The sequence below is a fragment of the Abramis brama genome, assembly GCF_963993115.1.
Source record: "Abramis brama genome assembly, chromosome: 21".
NCBI lineage: Eukaryota > Metazoa > Chordata > Actinopteri > Cypriniformes > Leuciscidae > Abramis > Abramis brama.
In genome coordinates this window covers 25,355,541-25,379,737 of record NC_139983.1, presented here as the reverse complement: position 1 = coordinate 25,379,737, position 24,197 = coordinate 25,355,541, and the positions used below count along the sequence as shown (strand labels likewise).

Sequence of the window (24,197 nt, the reverse complement as noted above, 5' to 3'; positions counted from 1 at the left end):
GTAACTGGGCAGATAAAACCCCAAATGTTCTCCGACGAATTTTCGCTTTGTTTTAAGGCTAAATTGTCACTTGGACACGAACATTACCTGAGCATACGTTAGCCGACCTGACGCAACTAGTAGTCAGCTAGTAAACTGAACCACATTTCACTTCAAAGTACTATGACTCTGAGATATTTAATTTATTTTTTATATAGTTTTCTGGTCACGCAGTTTTATATTAAGATATTATAGGCTAGATATTAACTGCAGATATTCTTAAGTATTTTGCACCGTTTTAATAGATTTCATATAGCTACATAAAACTATTTTTGCATAAATGTTTTAATGTTAATATTTATCTGAATTTGCTTTGTTATTGTAATTTGTTAAACAGTGTGAAGTTTTCTTCTGTAACTTACATGCATATGTGTATGGTTTGTAGCCCTTTTTTTATTGTTCTTTTTCCCCCCACTTTAATTTCACAGACTTTTTACCAGATTAAACTGAATCTCACCTGAGAAATCCATTAAGCATGTTTAAAGGGACATTTCATCCAAAAATGAAGAGTTTACTCACCCTCACGTTGTTCTAATCCTGTATGAATATCTTTCTTCTGCTGAACAGAAGATATTTTGAAGAATGTCTGTAACCAAATGGGCCCCATTCACTTAGTATGGGGAAAATAATACTATGGAAGTCAATGGTGCCCATCAACTGTTTGATTACCAACATTTTTCAAAATATCTTCTTTTGTGTTCAGCAGAAAAATTTAATTTATACAGGCTTGGAATGATGACAAAATTTTCATTTCTGGGTGAACTTAAATACATGCAAACAATTGTCCAGATGCCAGCAGACCTCACGAAAAACTGGAAAGCCCAGAATTTTAACAGAAACAAGCGTTTCCAGTCGGTTATGTTTTAACATGAAAAGACACAAGTGGATCTGGCAAGCTTTTGTCCTGTGATTTTGCCAACAACCATTCTCTTCCATGCAAATTGAGTGTTTAATCCTCTCCTTTACACTTACAGATTGAAGTCATTGCATCAGGCTTTCAAAAGCACCATATTCTGCCATCACAGACCTCCACAGATAATGGAGGGATTGGAATGAGGTTATAGGGAACACAAAGAATGTCCAGAATCTCTCAAGATTGTACTGAATACATGGTCACTCTCAGAGGAGAGAGCTTTTCACTGACAAACACCATTATACAAAACTTAATAAGGTATCAGCCTTAACAAGAACTGTATGTCAGAATAGGCTTTTATTTAATATTGTGAGGTGTTTTACATTTTTCAAATACATAAATCATTCATCAACAATCGTATTATGACTATTTATATATAGATATGGCAACAGTCTAACCTGTATCATACATAAAATTTACTATTTATATTGTAACAAACCATAATTGAGTTCAATTTTCATAAGTACATTCAAATTTTATATCATATTGGTATTTACCCAGCTAACAGGGAATTCTTAGAACTTTAGCTAACGTTTTGGCAAGGTTCTCTTAGTTCCTTCAGTAACATTAATAGAATGTTTGGTCTTTAATAATGTTCTCAAAACCTTAGCAGATAAACGTTATTTATTCGTTGTTCGTGGAGTCTTTTTTTCTGAAATGTTTTAGTTGGAAACCTTTTTAAATGCTTCCACTTATTTCATTAAGATTAAAAAAGAAAATTTTCATAATGTGTGAAGAACGTTCACATAACCAAGAAAAATCTTTTTAAATACATTTTAAAAACTGGTCATTTTTTTTTAAAGTTTTATTTCTGGGAACTTAATGGGAACATTAGCAAAACGTTCTTAGAACATATTTTTGTTAGATGGGTGGTATTAGTATTTAAAGTGGCACTAAGCACTTTTTTGTGCTGTACTGTACACTCACAGTTGAAGATACGGTAATACCAGTGTATTAGAAAAGCTGTTTGATTCTACATGAGAGTGGTTTCCATTTTCTATCATGTTGAGATCACATGACCAGACCACTCACTTTATCTTGTTATCCCACTATTCAATAACAACAACAAAATATATATATATTAATAATAATGGGTGACAAATGTGTATTTCTACAATGGGATTACATGAAAAAAATTATTAATGCACACTTTTAGTATATTCATATAATGCTAGCTAAGCTTCGCTTAGAGCACAGAGAAAAACACAAATGCCTTTTTTCACAGTATAATCTGCTCAGTACAAAATCCTCAATCGTTCCGTTTCTTTGGCAGTTATCGTTCATCACTCAATGTCTGTGTTCACTATTGTGCATTTTGAATGCTGAGAGCTTTTAAAGTCAACATAAGTTTACGTTTGCAACCCCTGTGTGAATGGGACTTGAAGTTATCCATCAGGAATTAAGTGGGATTGTGAAAAGTCGACCGAATGTGCAATGCTTAAATATTTATTTGGCAAATGGTTAACGTTATTCAATAGCCTATGCCAGCAGAAAAGGAAAGTTGTTTCAGGGGAACAGTAAGCTATAACAATTTGATTTGAAGATTACAAAAACAAACATTTTTGCATCGATGATTCATTCCACAAGACAAATAATGTGGATTATGATTGTACATAGGGTCCATTTTGATTTCATGTTGACTTTAAATTGAGTTTGCTGTGTCTTACACATGCACTGCCCATGGAGTAAAGGTGCCAGGATCCGCAGGAGGACACTAAAACAAACACACACACACACACACACACACACACACACACACACACGTATTTAATGGTCAACAACACTTCATTAGGCCCTATCAGAAGCATTTGATATGATATCAAACATTAAACCACATAAAATTTCATTTGAAATAAATTTTATATATACACTACTATTCAAAAGTTTGGTGTCCACAAGATTTAAGTGTTTGAAATAAGTCTCTTATGCTCATAAAATATTATTACAAATTAAAATAACTGTGTTGAATATATTTTAAAATGTGATTTATTCCTGTGATGGAAAATCAACATTTTCAGCATTACTCCAGTCTTCAGTGTCACATGATCCTTCAGAAATCATTCTAATATGCTGATCTGCTGCTCATTATCAACTTTGAAAACGGTTGCGCTTTTTGGGGAAACCGTGATACAGTTTTTTCAGTGTTCGTTGATGAATAGAAGGTTGAAAAGAACAGTATTTATTTGAGACAGAAATCTTTTGTAACAGTGTAAATGTCTGTACTGTCACTTTTGATCAATTAAATGCATCCTTTCTGAATACACATATTAATTTCTGTCAAAAAAAAAAAATCATACTGAGCCCAAACTTTTGAACAGTAGTGTCTGACTTGATTTGAGAAGGTCTGAAATGATCCTTGTTCAGATTTGATGCAATGTTTAATCTGCAGCTCTGTGAGCATTAAAAAGTTACTACATACCAGTTTAGTAAACTTGTCCTCACAGGCATTTCGTATCCGCTCAGGCGTGGCGGGGCTGTCCAGTCTGAAGGGTCCAGTCAGGCCAGACTCAGCCCTGGCAGCAGTGATGGCATCTTTAATGGCATAAAACACTGAGGCCGCCAGAAAAAGAGGAGGCTCGCCCACAGCCTGAGCACAAGCACACAGCCTTAAAGGTTAACAGACACAAACTATGATCTTACTGTGTGAAGTCGGTTGTTGTGGTGCGACCAACCTTTGAGGAGAAGATGGCCCTCTCGTTGGGAGCGTCTCTGAGCAGCGAGACCTTTAATTCAATTGGAATATCCCCAAATGCGGGAATCTTATACATGCCAGGTCCGCGAGTATATAGGTAACCATCAGGAGAGTAGCGTAGTTCCTCTAGAGTGAACATACCTAAACCTTGCATGAACCCGCCCTCCACCTGCACACGCAGCCATAAATCAGATAATATTCATAATGAAATGACAATTGAGTGATCTGCTTTGTTCATTTTAGATGAAATACCTGTCCAATGTCCAATGCTGGATTTAAACTCTTGCCCACATCCATGACTATGGACGTATGAAGATTCTGACAGGAGAAATTTAACTTTTTAGCTTGCATCTCAAATATGTAATTTGTTATGTAGAGCAGATGTCCTGTGGTTAGTAAAACTGGCATTTGAACATAATAAAGACACAATTAACATTGGCATTACCTTGTGTGTGCCAGTTAGGCAATCTATCTCCACCTCTGAGACGGCCACGCCATAACAAAAGTAGTTAAATGCCCTTCCTGAATTTGTGTCAAAGTCATAGCCAAGATCTGGAGTCCTATAAAATATAATCGGATTAATTATAACTCTCATTTCTATGAGGACCAACATGATTAGCACTGTAAAATGTGACAATGATCAAATTTATTGCCATGTATTAGAATTTGATGAGTTTATTAGTTGAAGAAAATATTAAGAAATGAACATACTTGTAAAATCCATTGATAGACAGGCTTACTCTGTCAAAATAGGCTGCTTTCACCTGCAACAGACATAATGTCAAATATATATATATATATACATACACACACATATACAGTATATATATATTCAAACATTTACATTAAAAATTACATGAAAAAAATAGATACTGACCCAATCCTCCCAGCAGCCTTTGGGGTTTTTGTCTTTGTAAGGCTGAAGTCTTTGAAGTAAAGTCTGGCAAGCATTCTATGGGACATTACAGGTTTGCGTGAAATTACTGATTATGACAAATGTTGATTTGAATATCTTGCTCACCAAGGTTGAATTTATTTGATCAAAAATACAGTAATACTATGAAATATTATCACAATTGAAAATAATTGCTTTGTATTTTAATATACTTTAAAATGACTGTGATTGCAAAGTTGAATTTTCAGCATCATTACTCCAGTCTTCAGTGTCACATGATCCTTCAGAATTTTTTTTTTTTTATGTGATTCTTCGATGAATAGAAAGTTGAAGTACATAAAAGTTTTGACTGTTACTTTTAATAAATTTAATGTAGATATTTTTAAAAATCTTACTGAGCCTAAACTTTTAAAACGCATCATAAATTTGAATTTCTGGTGCATGAGCCTTACATAGACGGCCATGCCGTTAAGGTCTGAGGAGGCAGAGGCGGCCGTAGGGCTGGTGTTGGGAACTGTGTTAGTGCTGGTCTCTGAGATGTGAATCTTTGTGCAGGGGATTCCAAGAGTTTTACTGGCCACCTCCACAAAACAAAGATTAATATAAAAAGCTCTGATCAACATTATATATATATATATATATATATAGTGTGTGTGTGTGTGTGTGTGTGTGTGTGTATTACCTGGACCATTTTAGTATGCAGGCCCTGCCCCATCTCTGTTCCACCATGAGTTAGTAGAACAGAACCATCTGAATACACAAGTACTAATGCTCCTGCCTGAATCAGAAATGTACATCACAAACTTATATACCCAATCACCTCTTTCTAAGAATTATTTAGAGCCTGAGAGGAAGAAGACTGACCTGGTTGAGGAAGACAGCAGTGAAGCTGATACCAAACTTGGTGGGAATGATGGACAACCCTCTCTTGGTCCAACGGTGCTGCCTGGAATGAAAGGATTACAGCAGTTCTTACCCAACAAGATTTGCAGTACCTGAACTAAACATACTTACAGTAACATCCAAATAAAATCCCTTCATAAAAATTACATCATTTGCTGCTCTGTGTCAGTTTAGTATTATTACTATACTGTAATAATATTTATAAAAAAAAAATTTCTTCTAGTTTTCATTTTAGTTTTAAGTTTTAGTAATTTTTACAAGTGCTTTTTGTCATTATTAGTTTTTTTCATAATTCTATTTAGCTTCAATTTATTTTTATTTCAGTTTTATTTCTTCAACTCAAACTTATTCATTTCAGTTAATGCCAACACATTCCTATCATTCTTTTAATTTTAAGTTTGTCATCTAATATTACAGTAGTTTTATTTTAGCTTTATTTCAAGTAACGAACATGATCTTACTTTTTAAAAATGTATTTTAGCTTTAGTTAATAACTCTGACGCTGCTCTATTGACACTGAAGTGTAATGAATATGATCAACATCAAAATGTATTTAATCTGTTTATTTTTCATTAGTTATTTATAGATTTTATTATTATACATTTGACATCATAATTTGTATTATTTGTAAATTGAGTTTATATTTTTTTTTTTACTATTTATTTACATTTTTATTCATTTATTTTTTATCTTATAATGTCAGAAAGGCACCAAAAACTGTTTAATTTAATTTCCACTACACTTATCTCAAAATATCAAAGAAAACATGTCTCGTTAAACAGCACAAACTCTCAGCTTAAGATATGAGTATTTCAGACCTGTTGTATTGTTCCACCGCATCCTTGCGCTTGTTGAAGTCTGAGATCTGCATGCACTCCTCCCAGCAGCGATTAATGGTAAACTGGTCCAGACGTTGATTAAAGGGCGTGATATCTCCCTCCTTGTACATGTTCAACTTCCTCACCTGGAATTAGTAAAGGATCCTGTTACAAGTGATCTGTGTGGACTATGAGAGAGAGAGAGAGAATTGCAGTATGAACCTCTTCTGCCGGCAGACCACAGCTCAAAGCCACATCACTCATCCAGCTCTCTGCGATCATCATGCCCTGCGGCCCACCGAAGCCTCTGAACGCAGAGTTAGACGGCAGGTTGGTTTTACACATGTAGCCTGTGCCACGAATGTTAGGAATGTTGTAGGAGTTTTCCATGTGGAACAGTGCCCTCTCCAGGATCTGTGGATTGAGACACAATTTTAGGCTTGGAGGGTAAGAATTTCTTGTAATGTGTCTCGTTGACCACCAGGGGGAACAGATGTTCAAAACTTTGGGATGCCTACTCACTGACAATGACAGGTCCTGTGAATTGCCTGCATTGCTGTAGAGTGTCACATCAAGCGCCATCACTCTTCCACTGTTCATGTAACCAACCTAGACATGTGATTACAGAGAGATCGTGTCTGAGAAAAGTCTGACAAGGACAATATTTGGCTAATTTGCAACATTTCTCACCTTGTAACGACCAAAGAATGGATGCCGACCACCTGTGACCAGCATGTCCTCATCGCGATCTAACATGCAGCGAACCGGTCGCTTGACCCTGGAAGAAAAAGACAAAACAAAATCTTCAACTTCCACAATGTGACATATAGCCTCCCTTTATATGTACTCGATGTACTCGTTACATCATTCCGATGTACTCGTCACATCATAAGAAGAATGGCATCTACGCTCATGTTAGTCTTTCCGTTTATTCCGAGGTTTACTGAAGTCAGCCGGACATGGGCCGTATCCAGATCAGACAGTGGACCTGCGCCTGGACACGACCACGTATCCCTGAGGTGCAAGCCTCATCAGCCCTGTGAAGGCCTCATGGACTCCTCAACAAACCCGTCTCCATACCGGCGTGATGATTCCGACCTCCAACCAGATGGAACTGGATAAATATTGTGAATGTTCTGATCCAATCTGACTTCTGACCTGTAATGCTGCCTGAATCATAATCATACACTGTTCGTTTGTTGGCCAGAGGAGAACTGACCCCCGACTGAGTCTGGTTTCTCCCAAGGTTTGTTTTCTCTATTCTGTCACTGATGGAGTTTTGGTTCCTTGCCACTGTTGGCTTGGCTTTTGGCTAGCTTAGTTGGGGGACATTTAATATGCAACAATATTATTGATCTGCCTTACTTAAGGTGGACGATGACGAAATTTTCTTCTAGAAACAAACTTTGTTGTATTATTGTTATATTGAGTTTTCATACGTATGCGCGGCAACAGCAACCACTGTGGAGAGAATGGTGCTCCGACTCTCTTTCCCTCCAAATCCTCCTCCCATCCTCTTTACACGACACACGATCCGGTTGGCAGGCACTCCTAGAGCTTTAGCCACAAGGGCCTGAGCCAAACACAGCAAATCATTTCCATAAGGACAGTACAATGAACATTATATTTTGCAACATTAATAATCTAGTCACATTTTTGTTACTAATCAATTAACCATCCATCCATCCGTCTGTCTGTCTGTCTGTCTGTCTGTCTGTCTGTCTGTCTGTCTGTCTGTCTATCTATCTATCTATCTATCTATCTGTCTGTTTAATGATCTGTGTGTCTATCTACTGCATCTGCTTGTCTGTCTGTCTGTCTATCTATCTATTTATCTATTTAATTAACTGTCAGTCTGTCTTGTCTGTCTATCTATCTAATCATCTGCTTGTCTAATCATCTGCTTGTCTGTCTGTCTATCTGTTTATCTATTTAATTAACTGTCTGTCTGTCTGTCTGTCTGTCTATCCATCCATCCATCCATCCATCCATCCATCCATCCATCCATCCATCCATCCATCCATCCATCCATCCATCCATCCATCCATCCATCCATCCATCCATCCATCCATCCATCCATCCATCATTTATTATTTAACTAAGTTTTATTTTATGATTATTATTAAACTATAACAATATAAATAATTTTAATTATAATTAAATAATTTTATTATTTATTAATTATTTGTATATGATTATTATTAGATAAAATGTACATTAATCAAATATTATTGTTTTATTCATTTCAATTATTTTTTTATTTTTTTATAAAAAAAATTCAGACAATATTTTGTCAAGCTACCATCACCATTTTTGTGTCTTATGCCATCATATAAATTCTGTTTAGATTGAGAATGTCATTTAGATTGAGAATTCCCTACAGAAAGTAATTATTTTTATATGTTTACTTGAGTCTTGGAGGTCGCCTGCGTGGAAACAAACAGCTCCATTTCTCCATCCTCTCCACGAGGGACAGCCAGTGTGCAATTAGTCTCCAGATAAAAGTGTTCCTGTCCTCCAATGTGCATCTCACCTGCAGAATCACATATTTGGAGTCAGCTCATCAAATTAAAGAGAAACATGACCACAGAATTTGTGCACATTTATAATCAGGTACAGACTTCCTGTTTCATTAATAAACATTTAAATGCTTTTAAATAATATGACTCTTTTATTAGATACTTTCTTTATTCAGAAAGAGGCTTGATGCAGTTTATCACAAGCTATGTTTCCATCCAAAGTTGTGAATGCGCAAATATTGGAATATCGCATAAAACATTAGTGAATAAAGCATCGTTTCCAACTTTTTTCTTCCTTGGAAACTGGCCCAAAATATCTGTAATAAAAACGGAAGTTGCTGCAATCAAGGACGCCTTTGACTCTTTTTTCCTACATTATAAAGGAGTTTCATCTCAGAGCGCGCAGACAAAACGCAATAAATGCTGTCGTGTTATTTTGCGTTTAGATGATGGTGTTTGGGAACACAATCATGTGAGGCGTTTCTGGCTGGGAATTAAACCAAATTATTTTGATGACAGAATTTTGGCTCAGGCACTTCAGAAGAAATAAAACTACATTCGAGATGCTGTGATGTGATTAGTCTGCTGGTTAGTCCAGATATCCAATCACATCCACTGTTGAAAACCCCCCCCAAAAAAACGACAAAAAAATTAACAATATTAATATTAATATTATCAAAATGAAATGGAATAAGCTTTCTGGACCAAAAAAACAAAACAAAAAAAAGTACAATTTTTATGGCTTTGGGTTATTTTGACCCGTGAGGAACTCTTTTGTTACAAGTACAGGAAAATTAGGGTTAGAAACATGGTTATACCATTCAGTGTGTGATCAGAGTCTTTGAATCCTTGTGCAACATCTCCTCTCTCTATACTTCTCACCGGCTGATAGAAGGAATTGTTGGTAATAGCATCCTGTTTGAAAGAGTGAACGCAAACATGTTAGCAAACCAGTCAAGCTTATCTTTATGCGCTGTGTGTAAAAAATCTTTTACAACCTTGAAAAATCCTGTTATGTAATGATGACAGCAGGAGAAGCGCTAAGTAATGGTGAGAGGTCAGATCACATAACCAAATGTTTTGCAATAATATTGTAGATCAGTGGTGCTGGGTCGAAAACCAAAAGTGAGTTGTAAGTCTGTAGCCATTATCAGAATTTAATTTTAAACATTTACTTTTGTTCAATATACAACTTTAAAGTGATAGTTCGCCCAAAAATGAAAATTAGCCCATGATTTACTCACCCTCAAGTGGGTGATGATTTACAATGATTTACAATACACCTCCTAGGTGTATATGACAGTCTTCTTTCAGATGAATACAATTGGTGTTATATTTAAAAAAAAAAATCCTGGCTCTTCCAAGCTTTATAATGGCAGGGAATGGCTGTTTCTGTTTTAAAGTCCATAAAAGTGCATCCATCCATCATAAAAGTGCTCCACAGGGGTTAATAAAGGCCTTCTGTAGCGAATCGATGCGTTTGTGTAAGAAAAATATTCATATTTAACATGTTACAAAGTAAAATTCTAGCTTCCGGCCAAATGGCCATATGCAGTCTACTTACACCTAATGTGCAACTTACGAAACTTGTGACGTCAGAAGTAGCGTAGTGCGTCATGGTGTAGCGTAAATATCAGCAGTACGTCGCATTACTCCAATAAGTTACGCTTAGACTTAAGTTTCACTTAACATGAAATCCGTATGTTCATTTGGCCGGAAGCTAGTTATTTTACTTTATAAAGTTTTAAATCTGAATATTTTTCTTACACAAACGCATCGCTTTGCTTCAGAAGGCCTTTATTAACCCCCTGGAGCCGTGTGGAGCACTTTTATGATGGATGGATGGATGCACTTTTATGGACTTTAAAACAGAAACAGCCATTCACTGCCATTAAAAAGCTTGGAAGAGCCAGGATTTTTTTTTTATATAACTCCGATTGTATTCGTCTAAAAGAAGAATGTCATATACACCTAGGATGAGTAAATCATGGGCTAATTTTAATTTTTGGGTGAACTATCCCTTTAAGTCACCTCTTTAACTCTATTGTGTGTATGTGCGCACATAAATACAAACCTGAATAGTGACAATCACAGGCTGCAGTTCCTCATAGCTGATCTTCACAGCTTTGGCTGCTCTCTGAGCGTGAGCCTGTGTGTCTGCCACAATGGCCCCCACTATATGTCCAACACATGTGACCTAGCATGAAAGATCAATGTAGGGAAGAAAACCATGAACTCTTCATGAATGAATAATAGTGACAAATAATTTGTAAGACGTATCAAACACACACTAACTATAAAAAGTTTGAGGCAGGTATGATTTTTTTAAATGTTTTTAGACAGAAAGCTATGCTCATCAAGGCTGCATTTATTTGATAAAATAAAAATGTTTAAAAAAAAAACTGTTTTTATTTTAATATATTTTAAAATGTAATTTATTCCTGTGATGACAAAACTGAATTTTCAGCATTATTACACATTACAGTCTTCAGAAATCATTCTAATATTGCTGATTTGCTGCTCAAGAAACATCGCTGCTTAATATTTTTGTGGAAACCGTGATACCTCTATATAGAAACGTCAAAAGAAGTTATTTGAAATAGAAATGTGTTTAAAAAGTCTTTCCTTTCACTTTTGATCAATTTAATGTGTCCTTGCTCAATAAAAAGTATTCATTTCTTTAAATTGTAAAAATAAAAAAAATCTTACTGTAGTGTATACTGTCAAATGACACATAGCAAAGACATTTAAATACATTTAAATAAAAGTGGTTCAAGCAAGTATGGAAGCCCGTTTACGCCTTAAGCCGGGAACACACTTAACGACTAGCTGAAACATTCTAAGACTGAACTGAACACACTTACAGACTGTTTCCAACAACTGCAGCAGATTTTAAACACCGAATGAATGCATCTGTCGGGCATGATCAGTCATAAGTATCAAATTACATTCATAATCGGCCTTACAGTCGTTAAGTGTGTAGAAGAAGATAATTGTGAAACATAACAATTGCAATGTAATTTTTCATAATTGTGACTGTTTTTTTTTTTAAAGTTTACCTCAAAAACAACTTTAGTTTTTCACTATAAGCCAATAAAGGTCTTTTTATTACTGTACCACGTCCAAGATGCTTAACCATTAAAGAACATGTTAAAGTGTAACTGCAAACATAAATGATTACGCCGTTAAATATGCTTGATCATACAATAGCCAAGCCAGTCTGCAATCAAATGAGATGCATGTGAGAAACATTTTGCACGGGGATCCATCTACTATACTGTACGTCTGTCACATGTGCTTGACGTCATTTGCTACAACTTCCGAATGATACAGTTTTGCAAGGGAAATGTAAAAGCCATTGTCTTATGGTGGCCTAATCCCCGATTTACTCTGCATCAACAGTCTTCTATATAAGAGGCAAACAATACGTCATTAGAAATATTGCACAGAAAATGCACTAAAATATAGATTAATCCACCTTGTCATCTGCAAAAACGGTCTCGTCATAGAAGACAGGTCCTGTCATGTTACTTCCAGGAATGTCTTTGGCAGAGATAAATGCAACCACTCCAGGAACCGCTATTGCATCAGCGGTGTCAATTGACCTACAATAAAAACAGGAACACATGTAGTTAACAATACTGGATAAACATTGTCTCAGATCACAACAATCTAGTTCAGAACTGAACCTTTTTATGACATGAGGTTCATAAAAACAACGTATCATTCATTAACACTGAAATTAATCAGTGATATCTTTAAATCACAGGTTGGATGATTAAAGCATGATTCATCAACCATGTGACTTATACATTCATAATCAACGTAGTTCATAAAAACAACTCTCTTTAAAATCATCACTGTGCATGTGATAAGTCATATAGATGGTTTTAACCCAATATTAAATCATTCCAAAACATGACGTGTGTCCTTTTTCAACTAACTTTATGAGGGCATGAGCTTTAGTGCTTGTGACCAAAGCCAAATGGAGCTCATTTTCATAACAGGGTATGTCGTCACAGTAGACCGCTTCTCCTGTGGCCTGCTTAAGAGCAGAGAGGTGCATGATCGGCTGGCCCACTACATCACCACTATTAAGACCAGGGGGAACTGCCTGCAAACAAAGAAATAAAGTTAAGCAATCTGCCAAAACAATACACAGATAAAGCAAAGCTTTATTTATATGTACCTGGTAGAGCTGTACACTGGATGGTGAGTCCAACTGGAAGAGCTCAGTAGCAGTGGCATACTCAGGCCGGATGTCTTCCACAGTCACACCCTGTGGAGACACAGATTACGACAATTCTTGGTTTTTATGGAATTTTACAGAATTCATTATAAATGATTTATCCGTGCACATCATTATTATTATTTTTAATTCATGCGCCCTCCTATTCTTTAATCAAAATAACTTCCCCTCCCTCTTGCAGCTTCTTAAATAACCGCAAAGAGTTGTGAGAACATCAGATCCGTGTCAGATCCGGGTCATTTGCGTCAGCTCTTAAAGTGACGGCAGCCTAATATTCCTGCTGCTGTCTGTCATTAATGTTAATCAAACAACAAAAGACAAAAATAAAATAACTCACAGCTCTTGACTGATTCACTTCTGTAGATCTGAATCTGATTAAATTAAAAGTTGTTATATATTTTAAAGCATATTAAATGTTAAAATGAAGGCTCTCACTCATACTGTAATGCTGAATGGCTATAATTACTCATTTCATCCACAGAAATTGAGAAAAATCAATTTCATCAGTAGCTTTTTTGGTATCTGTGATACTGGCCTTCATTCATATTCAGTAAAGAGATGCCATTAAGTAAACATTTAAAATATGCCATCTTTATGTTGTTTCTACATTTCAATATGAAATTATACAAAAAAATATAATTATAATTAACATTTGAATGTTAGGTGCGATTAATTACAGAAAAATGTGAGATTAATTCGTTGTTGCTGTTTTTTTGTCGATTGACAGCACTAATTTGTATTTAAATGATTGATTTATTTAGTAATTTATTAAAATTACGTCGGAACCAATAGCCTTGTGGGCAGCGCACGACTTATATACAGTAATGTACGACCCGGGTTTGTTTCCGGGCTTGGGGTCCTTTGCCGATCATATTCCCCTCTCTCCACCCTTTGCTTTCATGTCTGATCTCTACACTGTCCTATCCAATGAAGGCATAAAAAGTCCCAAAATATACATTTAAATTACTTCTGTTTTGAAATTTGTCTTGAATGTGTAAGTGTGCAAAAAACAAACAAACAAAAAAACCTCCATCTGCAGGTTCAGAGCCAGTTTGTGCTGAACAGTGAGGAAGAACTTGTAGAAGAGGCTGATAGTCAGTGTGCGCCTGTATGTCACCATCCCACCAGGAGCTGAGGGAGACAGACTCATCTCCTCCGCCAATGAGGTACAGGCGTCCTCTAGAAGCTCCTCGTTCCATTGCCTGCAATCAAATAACAATTTTGTGAAACTGATGCAGTCATTCTGCTCATGATTCAGGAATGAGGCTGATTGTCAGAAAATAATTTCAAAAATTTGCCGGCCATCATCTTCTACCTGTTGAGCAACCTGTCGCATGTGGCCGTGGCAAGGACAGTCACAGCGGCCATTCCTCCATAGCTTATCCGGATACTCTCCACTATATTGGATTGCTCCTTGAAGAATACATTCATCCCGCATGTGACAATGGCGATGTCATCCTCCTTGCGAGGGGACTGTTTGAAGGCTGAGAAGTACTGGCCCTAAAAATGATTTGAAAGAATGACTGATTCATCACACTGAGATACCAACATCAATATCAATATATCTTTCCAAACCAGTATCTCTTTTTTCAGCTGAACAGAAAAGCAGAAGAGTTAAAGAAAAAACAAGAATTATGGAAAGATTCTAAACGTAAATGGCTTTCCTCACACAAAGCCCTGGTATGACTTTAGAAAACTTCCTATATAGTGAACAAGTCATATGGACCAATTTTGGAGCTCGACAGTCCAGATCACCATTCATTTGTGAAAGAGTAGCCATGATTCTTCAAAATCTCTTTTGTATTCCACAGAGGATAGAACATCATATGGGTTTGGAACAAGATTAGGGTGAGTAATAGATGGCAAAATTATCATACTTTCAATTAAAACATTTATTTTGAAAAGAATCTGCAAACCTTTTTTGTGTATGGAATCACAATGGACAACAGAATCTCCTCTGGCTTCAAAACGGTCTTCCTATAACCAGGAAAGAACTTGTCATCCATTTCAAGAACACGTTTCTCCCCTTAAAACATCAGAAAAAGATTTTTGTAGAATTTTTAAAACGTACATTAAAAGTTAAATTCATACAAAAATGTATTTTTGCTGTCATAAAATCTGTAGAACAAAGAACATGGAGACTATGTCAAGAAAACATACAAGGTCAACACCCTACAGTACATGTTACTCATAAACTAGACTGTACTGTGAAAGTCCTATTTAGCTTCCAGTATCCTTAACCCCTGCCCTATGTACCACAATCATTAAATCGGATGCCAAACACTGGGAAACTACATTTTTGACAGTATCTCTAATTTCCTATAGAATTGCTATTGACTACTACAGTAATTACCACCATAACATTCAGACTCCAGCCGGAATGCATGTAAAATGAGTAGAATAGAATATTTCCATAGACTGGCTCTGAATGTTTTCTCTGTTCTCTGTATTCTGTATCAGATCTAGAACTTTTACAACCTTTGATCCTCGATCAGGGGTTGGGGGGTGGGTGCTGGGGGCGGGGTGCTGTACCTTTGGCCATCACCGTGAGTTTGCAGCCAGCAGCCATAAACACAGGGTTGAGGTCTGAAATGGGACTCGCTGTCATAATATTGCCACCAACAGCCTGAAAGCATTAACATGATATTTAAGTAACTGAAATTAATCAGTGATATCTTTAAATCACAGGTTGGATGATTAAAGCATGATTCATCAACCATGTGACTTACACATTCATAATCATTAATGTTTTATTGTTCAGGTTAGGCATTTCATTAAGTTAAACAGTCATTAAGTAACTTACATAAAACACCTTGTCAACACTTTGTTTTGATGTATTAGTAGAGTATCAGTAGTCTGTATGCTTAATATCTGCACACTTTATTTTGATGGTTCCCGAACAGACATTCTACTGCCTATAAGTAACTTTGCAAGTACATTTCACCTTATTCTACTAACCCTAACCTCACCCCTGACAGTCAATTAATAATCAAGTAATACTCTAATCAGTTATTTGACATGAAGGTGCAATGTTACTTACAGTCAACAGAATGTCTAAAGGAGACCATCAAAATAAAGAGTAACCAACGCTGTGTCACCTTTTGTTTTCAGGAACATGACATACCGCAACATTTCGGATCTGCTGTCCTGCAAACCAGCGCAACTGCTCAAGAACAGCCTTAAAGATCTCCGTCTGTTGAGCGGGCAGCTTCTCCACCGCTGCATGCAACACATCCCCCAACACAGTCAACGTCACTGATGCGCCAACCTGGATGCCTGTGAACCACATGCTTGTTACAGCCGAGATTAACCGTCAACTATCAATTAACCTAAGCAGTGAAATGCCACTGAAAGACTAGATTGAAGACAGATGAATGCACATACAGTTCTGACTCTATAATGTCTTATATGTCTAATAATGTATTGTATTGACAAATATTATTTGCTTCAAATTATCGAACAACATTGACAACATCCCATTAGGTATATGACTCTTACCATCCTGAGTGTGTTGGATGATGTTCAGTTCTGGGATGTAAGCTGGTGCCAGAATCACAGGGTAAAGAAGGTTTTTGAACTTCATCTCAATGCCTAGAACAGAGACTCAAAACAATTAAAAACTTGATCCCATAATATTTTGCATTGAGTTCTTTAAGTACAGCACAAAGAAATAATGTGTGTATTTTTGCCTTGCCTTGCGGTTGAGTGAATAATTAAGTCACTTGTTTTATTCCTGAATGAATCAACATTTTGAACAAAACAGTTGAGTGAATGATTAAATGACTCCCTATTAAATACAGTCACTTGTCTCCACCTACTGGCATAACAATGTAACATGCAGAAAGAATGGTTTCTGGCGAGATTTTGAAGCACGCATCTGATGGACACTTGAGGCTACGGAAGAGGAGTTGTGAATGGCAGTGAAGCGACGCAACTGACACTGTAGGTCACATGCAAATGATAACATGACGAATGTAGTACATCCAGATTACATTCATACTATTAGAAAATCAAATTCAAGGACCGGAACTAACTGTATAATTTATACTATTTTCATGTTATTAATATTCTTAATGTATGTGGGCCTCACCAACTTCTGTGTTCCCAACCACTAGTTTAGCGTTTGGATAGGTCGCCTTCAGCTCCAGGAGTTCCTTGAGGGAATTGGGTTGAATCCAAGACACTCTTTCCCCTATAAACCTCAGCTCTCTTTGGGGCTGTTTACTCAGACTCTGTAGAGCACAAATATAACTGTTGATGCATCCATTTAATGCAGTAATCAGCCATTTTACTATGATGGTCATTCAAACTTATTTTATACACACCATGAGCTCAGGCGGGAAAATTATCTCTTGTGTCGGGTCCAGTGGCATAAACTCTGATTGGTCAAACAATTTTTGATCTGAAAGTGTTGAATTGTCCTAAAAATAGAGAAAGAAATGTAAAAAATATTTGTGAAAGTACAAACGGGCAACTGACGCCACTCAGATCCCTAACAGAGATATACCTTGCAGATGAAAAGTCCTTAGATAACATTTAGCACTGATAGGCAGTACTGTGATTGTGAAACAGTGATCTTGAAGTGTCTGTTTGTTTCACGGTTGTAGATTTGACCTCGCATGCTTATGAGTTCAAACATGTGACTGGTTTCTTATGAGAATGCAATGGCTGCCATATCATTGATTTCATATCCAACTATGCTATATGTTTATCATAAATGGAAAGACTTAAGGACAAAAACGTGCTTGTGCTCAGAGAAAATAGAGCATAGTGTCTGGATGTCTGTTCTACTCACATTCACATGCTCTTGTGTGTATCCATTAGTCATACAGCAGCCATTCGTTTGTCCTTTCCCACCACAACATCCCCCATCCTGAAATTAAAAGAGGCAGATATTAAACAAAAGATATTGCCTATGGTAATTCTGATTATTTTACAGCAATATTCCTTATATCAGCTCAGACTACCTGGAAATATTAATCTTGTACTTGATATAAGCCAAGATGATGGTAGCCATTGACTTGGTACCCAAGTCAATGGCTACCGTCAACTGTTTGGTTACCAACATTCTTCAAAATATCTTCTTTTGTGTTCAACAGAAGAAATAAACTCATTCAGGTTTGGAAAAACTTGAGGGTGAGTAAATGATGACAGAATGTTCATTTTGGGGTGAACTATCCCTTTAAGCAGTTTTTAGCTGCACTTTGGGGCAAATTATCATTTGGATACATGTCAAAATAGATAGTTCTTACACTGTAAAAAAAAAAAAAAAAAAGTACAATCAACATGAATGTTTAAGTCATATCAACTTAAATTACATTAAACTGAAAAATTAGTTGAAAAAATTATATGATCAATAAGTTATGATGACGTATGTTTTTACATTGCTTTAACTCATCAAAATATATATTTTTTTATGAGTTAAAGCAATGTAAAAACATACGTCATCATAATTTATTGATCATATAATTTTTTAGTGTACACCCATAAACTCCCACTTACTCTCACAAACTATTATATATATATTTTTACCTTCGTGAATGTCCTGTAGCCTTCCAGAATAGGTCTGTACCCAGTACAGCGACATAAATTGCCTGTGTGCAGCCAATTTTAAAAACAAAAAGATTTATTTAAAAAAATATATTACCTTAAGGGATAAAAGTTAACAAAATGCACAAGTTATGACTATTAATATACCTTGAAAGGCCTCCTGAATGTCATGCATGGTGGGTTGAGAGTTGTTTCTTAAAAGAGCGTACATAGACATCACAATTCCTGGCGTGCAGAACCCACACTGTGACCCATGAGTCTTTGCAATTCGCTCCTGGATGAAAAGATTATTGTTGTCAGAGACACTACACCACAAGCGAGCAGAACAGCAATATATCAAGTTATGCAGATAATGTTGAAACTGTAATGAATGGAGGAAGTAAAAGTGGTTATAATGTTATGTAATCTGACATCCTTCTCTCATTATTATCTGAGAAAATAAGATAAAATTGAGACCTGTACTGGATGGAGTTTGCTTGCCACACTGCCGATGCCCTCCACGGTTGTTATTGCACAGTGATGCACAGAGCATAGAGGAGCCAAACAGGCATTAACCGCATAGTGACTTAAAGAGTGTCATTAAGGTCTTAACTCTGGCATAAGTTTCAGAATCCTTTAACAATTGTTTAAATTGTTAACAGTTATCATCATGAATCTGTTACAGATTCCAACTTATTGCAAGATGGGAGTTGTGACAGATTTTTTAACTAATCATAATTGTAACATCTAAACTTACTTCTCTTTTCTAAACTCTTACTTCTCTCATTTTACTCTGAAAAATGTTGTTGTCTGCTGATCAGACAGTATCAAAAATATACTAGTCACATGACGTATTGAGTAATCAACTGAACTTTTATGATTTGAGATCCAAGTTTGCTCCTTCCTAGTAACAGAAGGGTTTGCATATGAAGAACCAATCAAATTGTATGGAAATTATGTCATGTATCATGTCATTTTTGCCATTCTCCTATTCTATAAAAACTGTTGTATTCTTTTTGTGGGTGGGATTCTCTCTGATCCTCCGGCCGTGATTAAAGCACATTCAAAGGCATTGTCTGGAGCCTGTCTAGTTAATGCTGTGCAGCAAGTTAGTTAGTGGAACAAGCTATTTAGCTAAACACTAGAGATCTTTCTATTCCCAAGTGATAGTGTGGAGCGGGTTAAGAACACTAGACCTTATTCCCAAGTGATAGTGTTCGACGTCGTTCGACTCTTAGGCAGGGTTAGAATTCGGTCAGGTAACTATAATTCTTAGGCATTTTATGGGATCAGAATAGCTACACTTAGGCGTCAACCTGAGCGGTCAGAGGTGAACTCAACTGAGTATAATATTTTCAGGTGTCAGGGACACTCGGTTCAACTTAAGTCAGGTGCATAGGGGAAAAATCTACCACAGAGAACATAAAAAGATACATAATCCGGTTTTGATGTGGATGATATCTGGACACCATTACAGTGCAGGCTCCACAACCTCCTTCAGCACATCCCAGTTTGGTTCCTGTCAGACCCACTGCAAGCATCAACACTAAGGAAAACAGTCACACTGAAAAAACAACAGTCTTACCAAAACAGTATAGGCCTAAATGAGTAATACAAAATTACTACAATGTACAAAATGTTGGTAATGTACAATTTCAAGGTCAGTAAGATGGGAGTCTCTTTAGTCCAAAATGACACGTTTGGATCAATAAATCTCACTTGTATCAGTAGTGGTGTAATGTAAATGATTGACGAAGTTAACAAAAATGAACCAATGGTTAATGGTGAAAAAATGCTGTTACAGATTATTTCTACACTGTAAAAACTTATGATCCATAAGTTGCTTAAATATGCAAAATAAGTAATTTTCAACTTTTTTATGTTATACAAAAAAAATTTTCAGTTAAAGTCAGTTAAATACAATTTAAGTTGAAATGACTTAAACTTAAACATTCAAGTTGCTTGTACTTAAAATAAAATAATTTTTTTTTTTTAAATGGTTACCTGGTTTGACTCTTACTAAGTACTTTTGTTGGTGTAAAATCTAATTGATTCATATTCTATAATATTAATCAAATTTAGGAGTTTTTACCAAAATGCAGGGGGGAATAAAGTCAACAGAATTCTCCACAACTGTTAATGTATTAAATTTCTCTCAAAAAGTTCTATCATTGAAGTATTTTATACAATCATACTGTATAGAAATAAGAATAAGGGACAGGCTTGATCACATATAGAAACAAATCAGCACTTTTCATGAGCAAAGACAACAAAATGAAAGTGAATGAGTAATCAGTTTATTGACCGACAGTGATGTGAGCAAACCTCATGAATAGTCAAAGGGACCCTATCCCAAGCAGGTAGGAAACAATTCAGTTTAACCAAAAACATAACTCCAGAAGACAGAAATATGCTGGGGGTATGGTCTAATAATGTAAAAAAAAATAAAAAATTAGAGGACAAAAAGCTTTCAGTTTCAACACACAGAGACTGTTACGCAGAGCAACATATCTAAAGGATACAGCTTCTCCTTAGATATGTCAAGAGGGTTATCTCAGGCTCTGCATTCTTCTCAGTGATCTGCACAGAATTAATTATGGAAAACACATGTTTGGCCGTACTGGCTAACAACTTTAACCCAGGGGAAAAAGCAGAAGCAAAAAAGTCGAAACACGTAGTGAAACACATAAAACAATGTAGGCTAATTATTAATTTCTCAAATTACCTTTTTTCCATTAACGAAGAAAACGAGGTCATCCCCTGAAGAATGTAATTTATTCTTAATCTCGTCCGCTGTTATCGACATTTTAATTCCCAGTGTTTCCCCCAGTATCCTGAGATCAAATCCGTCAGATGAGCGCTACTGTCACTGTTATAAGTGAGCTAACGAACTATGAGCACTGCGTCACGTGACCAGATTCTTATCAATACATGATTCTCATGTGGTGAATCACATTTGGGAAGGTTGGTTAAAAAATAAAACAATAAAAACATTTTTGTTTCAGCTCACAAGTAGTCAAGAGAATTGATTACTTTACGTTTAATTTTTGAAACCTTGAGTAAGTTCAAAAGATTTGAAACATGAAATGACAGGCGGTACTGCACTGAATTTTCTGTCTGTAATTGTGTAGGCTAACACTTTTTAACACTTTATGAAATTTTTAAAGTAACATAAATTATACTTAATTACAAGCAAAGCAAGTAACCCTAAACATGTTATATATATATATATATATATATATATAGGCTATGTATGTTAATAATTAATGTTAGCCTACTCAGTAGTAGGATATTTGTATAAGTGTAACCCAAAATTGTCTGTGTAAGTTAGCTAATCAAGCTTCAACTAACTTTAACATGATTTAAATTTGTATTTGCATTATATTACATTTATGCGAATCTATAAATGAGGTGATGATGGTTTTTTCGGTATTAAACAAGCAGTTATTGTCCTTATAGTGTAACAAACATCGCCAGCTTGTTTTTTAAAATAGTATTTATTTGAAACTTTTTATGAAAAGGTGTTTTATAAATGTAGGCTAGTCACCCCAAGAAAACATCATGATTCAAAGATACATTACAATCATTTTTACAATGATTTTACTGTTTTCTAGAAGGCATCAACCTTAAAGTAACAAGAAAAGTTAAATCTTACCACCACACAATTGTTTGAGATATTTTTGTTTATTTCTTCCAGAGTCGCCAAAGCAAACAGAACAAGCATACTGAGGTATGCCTTATTTCCACATTCCTATAACATACACCTTTCATAAACATTAATATATAAACATAAACATATTCACTATGCCGATAACAAAGAATTATTTTCATGTTGGACAAAAACTAATATGATTTAGTATTTTTTTTAAAATAATTTTTCAATTGTTTGTCTGTTTTTATTTGCTTTCAATAATGGCCTAATTAGACAAATGTTGAAAATAATTTTAGAAGATATTATGTACCCGTCACCAATATATTAAGTATCCCTATATGTATGTATATGTATATATATATGTATGTATGTATGTATATGTATATGTATATGTATATGTATATGTATATATATATATATATATATATATATATATATATATATATATTATGTATGTATGTGTATATATATATATATATATGTATATATATATGTATATATGTATGTATATGTATATATATATGTATGTGTATATATATATATATATATATATATATATATATATATATATATATATATATATGTATGTATGTATGTATGTATGTATGTATGTATGTATATATATATATATATATATATATATGTATGTATGTGTATATATATATATATATATATATATATATATATATGTATATATATATATATATTCCAAAATTGTAAACAATGTTGAATATTTAGAAACACTGCAACATCATTTGGTGGCCTACATGTTGTAGTGTCCCAGAAATACCTAAGTGTAGTGAGAAAAAAAAAGGAGAGAGAGAAAGAGAGAGAGACAAAGAATTTTGGCATTCTCATTTTATCACCATGTAAACATTTTACAAACTTTTGAAATATTATGCGTTACCTGCTTTTCATAGAAAATCAGATATGTTGGAACAATAATCCTGGGATTTATAGCTTTTCCAGAGTGTTAATGAGTAATACAAATGTATCAAGCAATTAAGTTAGCTAAGCTACAACACCACAAAATGAATCCACAACACAACAGAAATGAGCCACAACACAACGAATATGAGCCGCAACACAATGGAAATGCTCCCGACCACTAGAGGGCTCTCTGAGTGCGATAAAGTTAGTTTTCCATGCCACTGTTCTATAGTCACCAGTCTAAAAAATAAATCAACACCACGATTAGTTTTAACAGTATGTAGCCAACCATTGTATATCAACATTTATTAATTCAAAATCACCTACGTGCATTATAGCTGCATTTATACTCTAGAATGCTTTGACGCGCTACCACAGCGCCAATTCCTTCAAGTTGTTAAAACGTATAATTTATATTAATCAAAATGACTTTTAAAGGTGGGGTATGTGATTATTTTTTTTGTCCATTTTTTCAAAATCACTTGAAATCCTATTCCTAACCCACTTACAGCCACTGAGTTAGAAGCACTGAAATGAAAATTAAGCAATTTAATCATCTGTGGAACGGGCAGGACTCGAAAAACTCCAGCCAATCATTTCCAAGACCACCTAGAATCATTGGACAGTAAGTTTGTCAATCAAACGGTCGTACCATACCCCCCTCCCACCATCCCCTTCCATGTTCTTCGAATGGGTGGAGTCAGGGCCAGCGTTGGAGGAAAGAAGGTAGGACCATTTGAGTTGTGTATTTTCAAAATATGCCGGCCGTTTTGCAAATCCCATACCCTACCTTTAACATTCAAAAACAGAAATGTTCAAAAATCAAAGCTTTATTGTATTGGTAGTAGATTGACTTACTACAGCTGACTTTTTTCCAATACCTCCCTTCATGTATTTACAGTAAACAATTATTTTTTATGAAATTTCTGTAATATAATAAAAGTTTTATTTTATTTTATCATGTTTCAAAGGTTGTAGTTCCTATTAACCAGACTGACTTATAACAGGTGAAATTGTGCTAATAGCTGTATGCACAGTACACATTTTTTTTTTTTTTT

At 35.3% G+C, this 24,197-nt stretch overlaps 1 protein-coding gene across 1 annotated transcript; it reads right to left on the bottom strand.

Moving 5' to 3' along the window:
• Positions 1-1,231: 1,231 nt before the first annotated feature.
• xdh (xanthine dehydrogenase) lies at positions 1,232-21,452 on the bottom strand. The gene is made up of 36 exons (XM_084097733.1): positions 21,283-21,452; positions 21,080-21,137; positions 19,992-20,088; positions 19,035-19,143; positions 18,726-18,852; positions 18,561-18,622; positions 17,824-17,901; positions 17,354-17,449; positions 17,119-17,260; positions 16,527-16,619; positions 16,153-16,304; positions 15,561-15,654; positions 14,945-15,054; positions 14,344-14,528; positions 14,056-14,230; positions 12,969-13,058; positions 12,724-12,893; positions 12,258-12,384; positions 10,854-10,976; positions 9,598-9,694; positions 8,669-8,793; positions 7,700-7,833; positions 6,951-7,038; positions 6,783-6,869; positions 6,483-6,674; positions 6,261-6,406; positions 5,404-5,485; positions 5,222-5,317; positions 4,992-5,120; positions 4,522-4,596; positions 4,356-4,408; positions 4,090-4,204; positions 3,897-3,962; positions 3,625-3,813; positions 3,372-3,539; positions 1,232-2,666 (listed from the first exon to the last, which is right to left on the bottom strand). Exons 1-36 carry the CDS (start codon positions 21,361-21,363, stop codon positions 2,616-2,618), a joined length of 4,062 nt encoding a protein of 1,353 aa, XP_083953859.1. The 5' UTR covers positions 21,364-21,452; the 3' UTR covers positions 1,232-2,615.
• Positions 21,453-24,197: the final 2,745 nt, after the last annotated feature.

Coding starts and splice junctions, on each gene's coding strand:
- xdh (XM_084097733.1), bottom strand. CDS start 21,363: ATGTCGATAACAGCGGACGAGATTAAGAATAAATTACATTCTTCAGGG. Junction 17,450..17,823: donor ACACACAAGAGCATGTGAAT/GTGAGTAGAACA, acceptor CTCTATTTTTAG/GACAATTCAACACTTTCAGA. Junction 13,059..14,055: donor CTCTGAACCTGCAGATGGAG/GTTTTTTTGTTT, acceptor GTGTCTCCACAG/GGTGTGACTGTGGAAGACAT.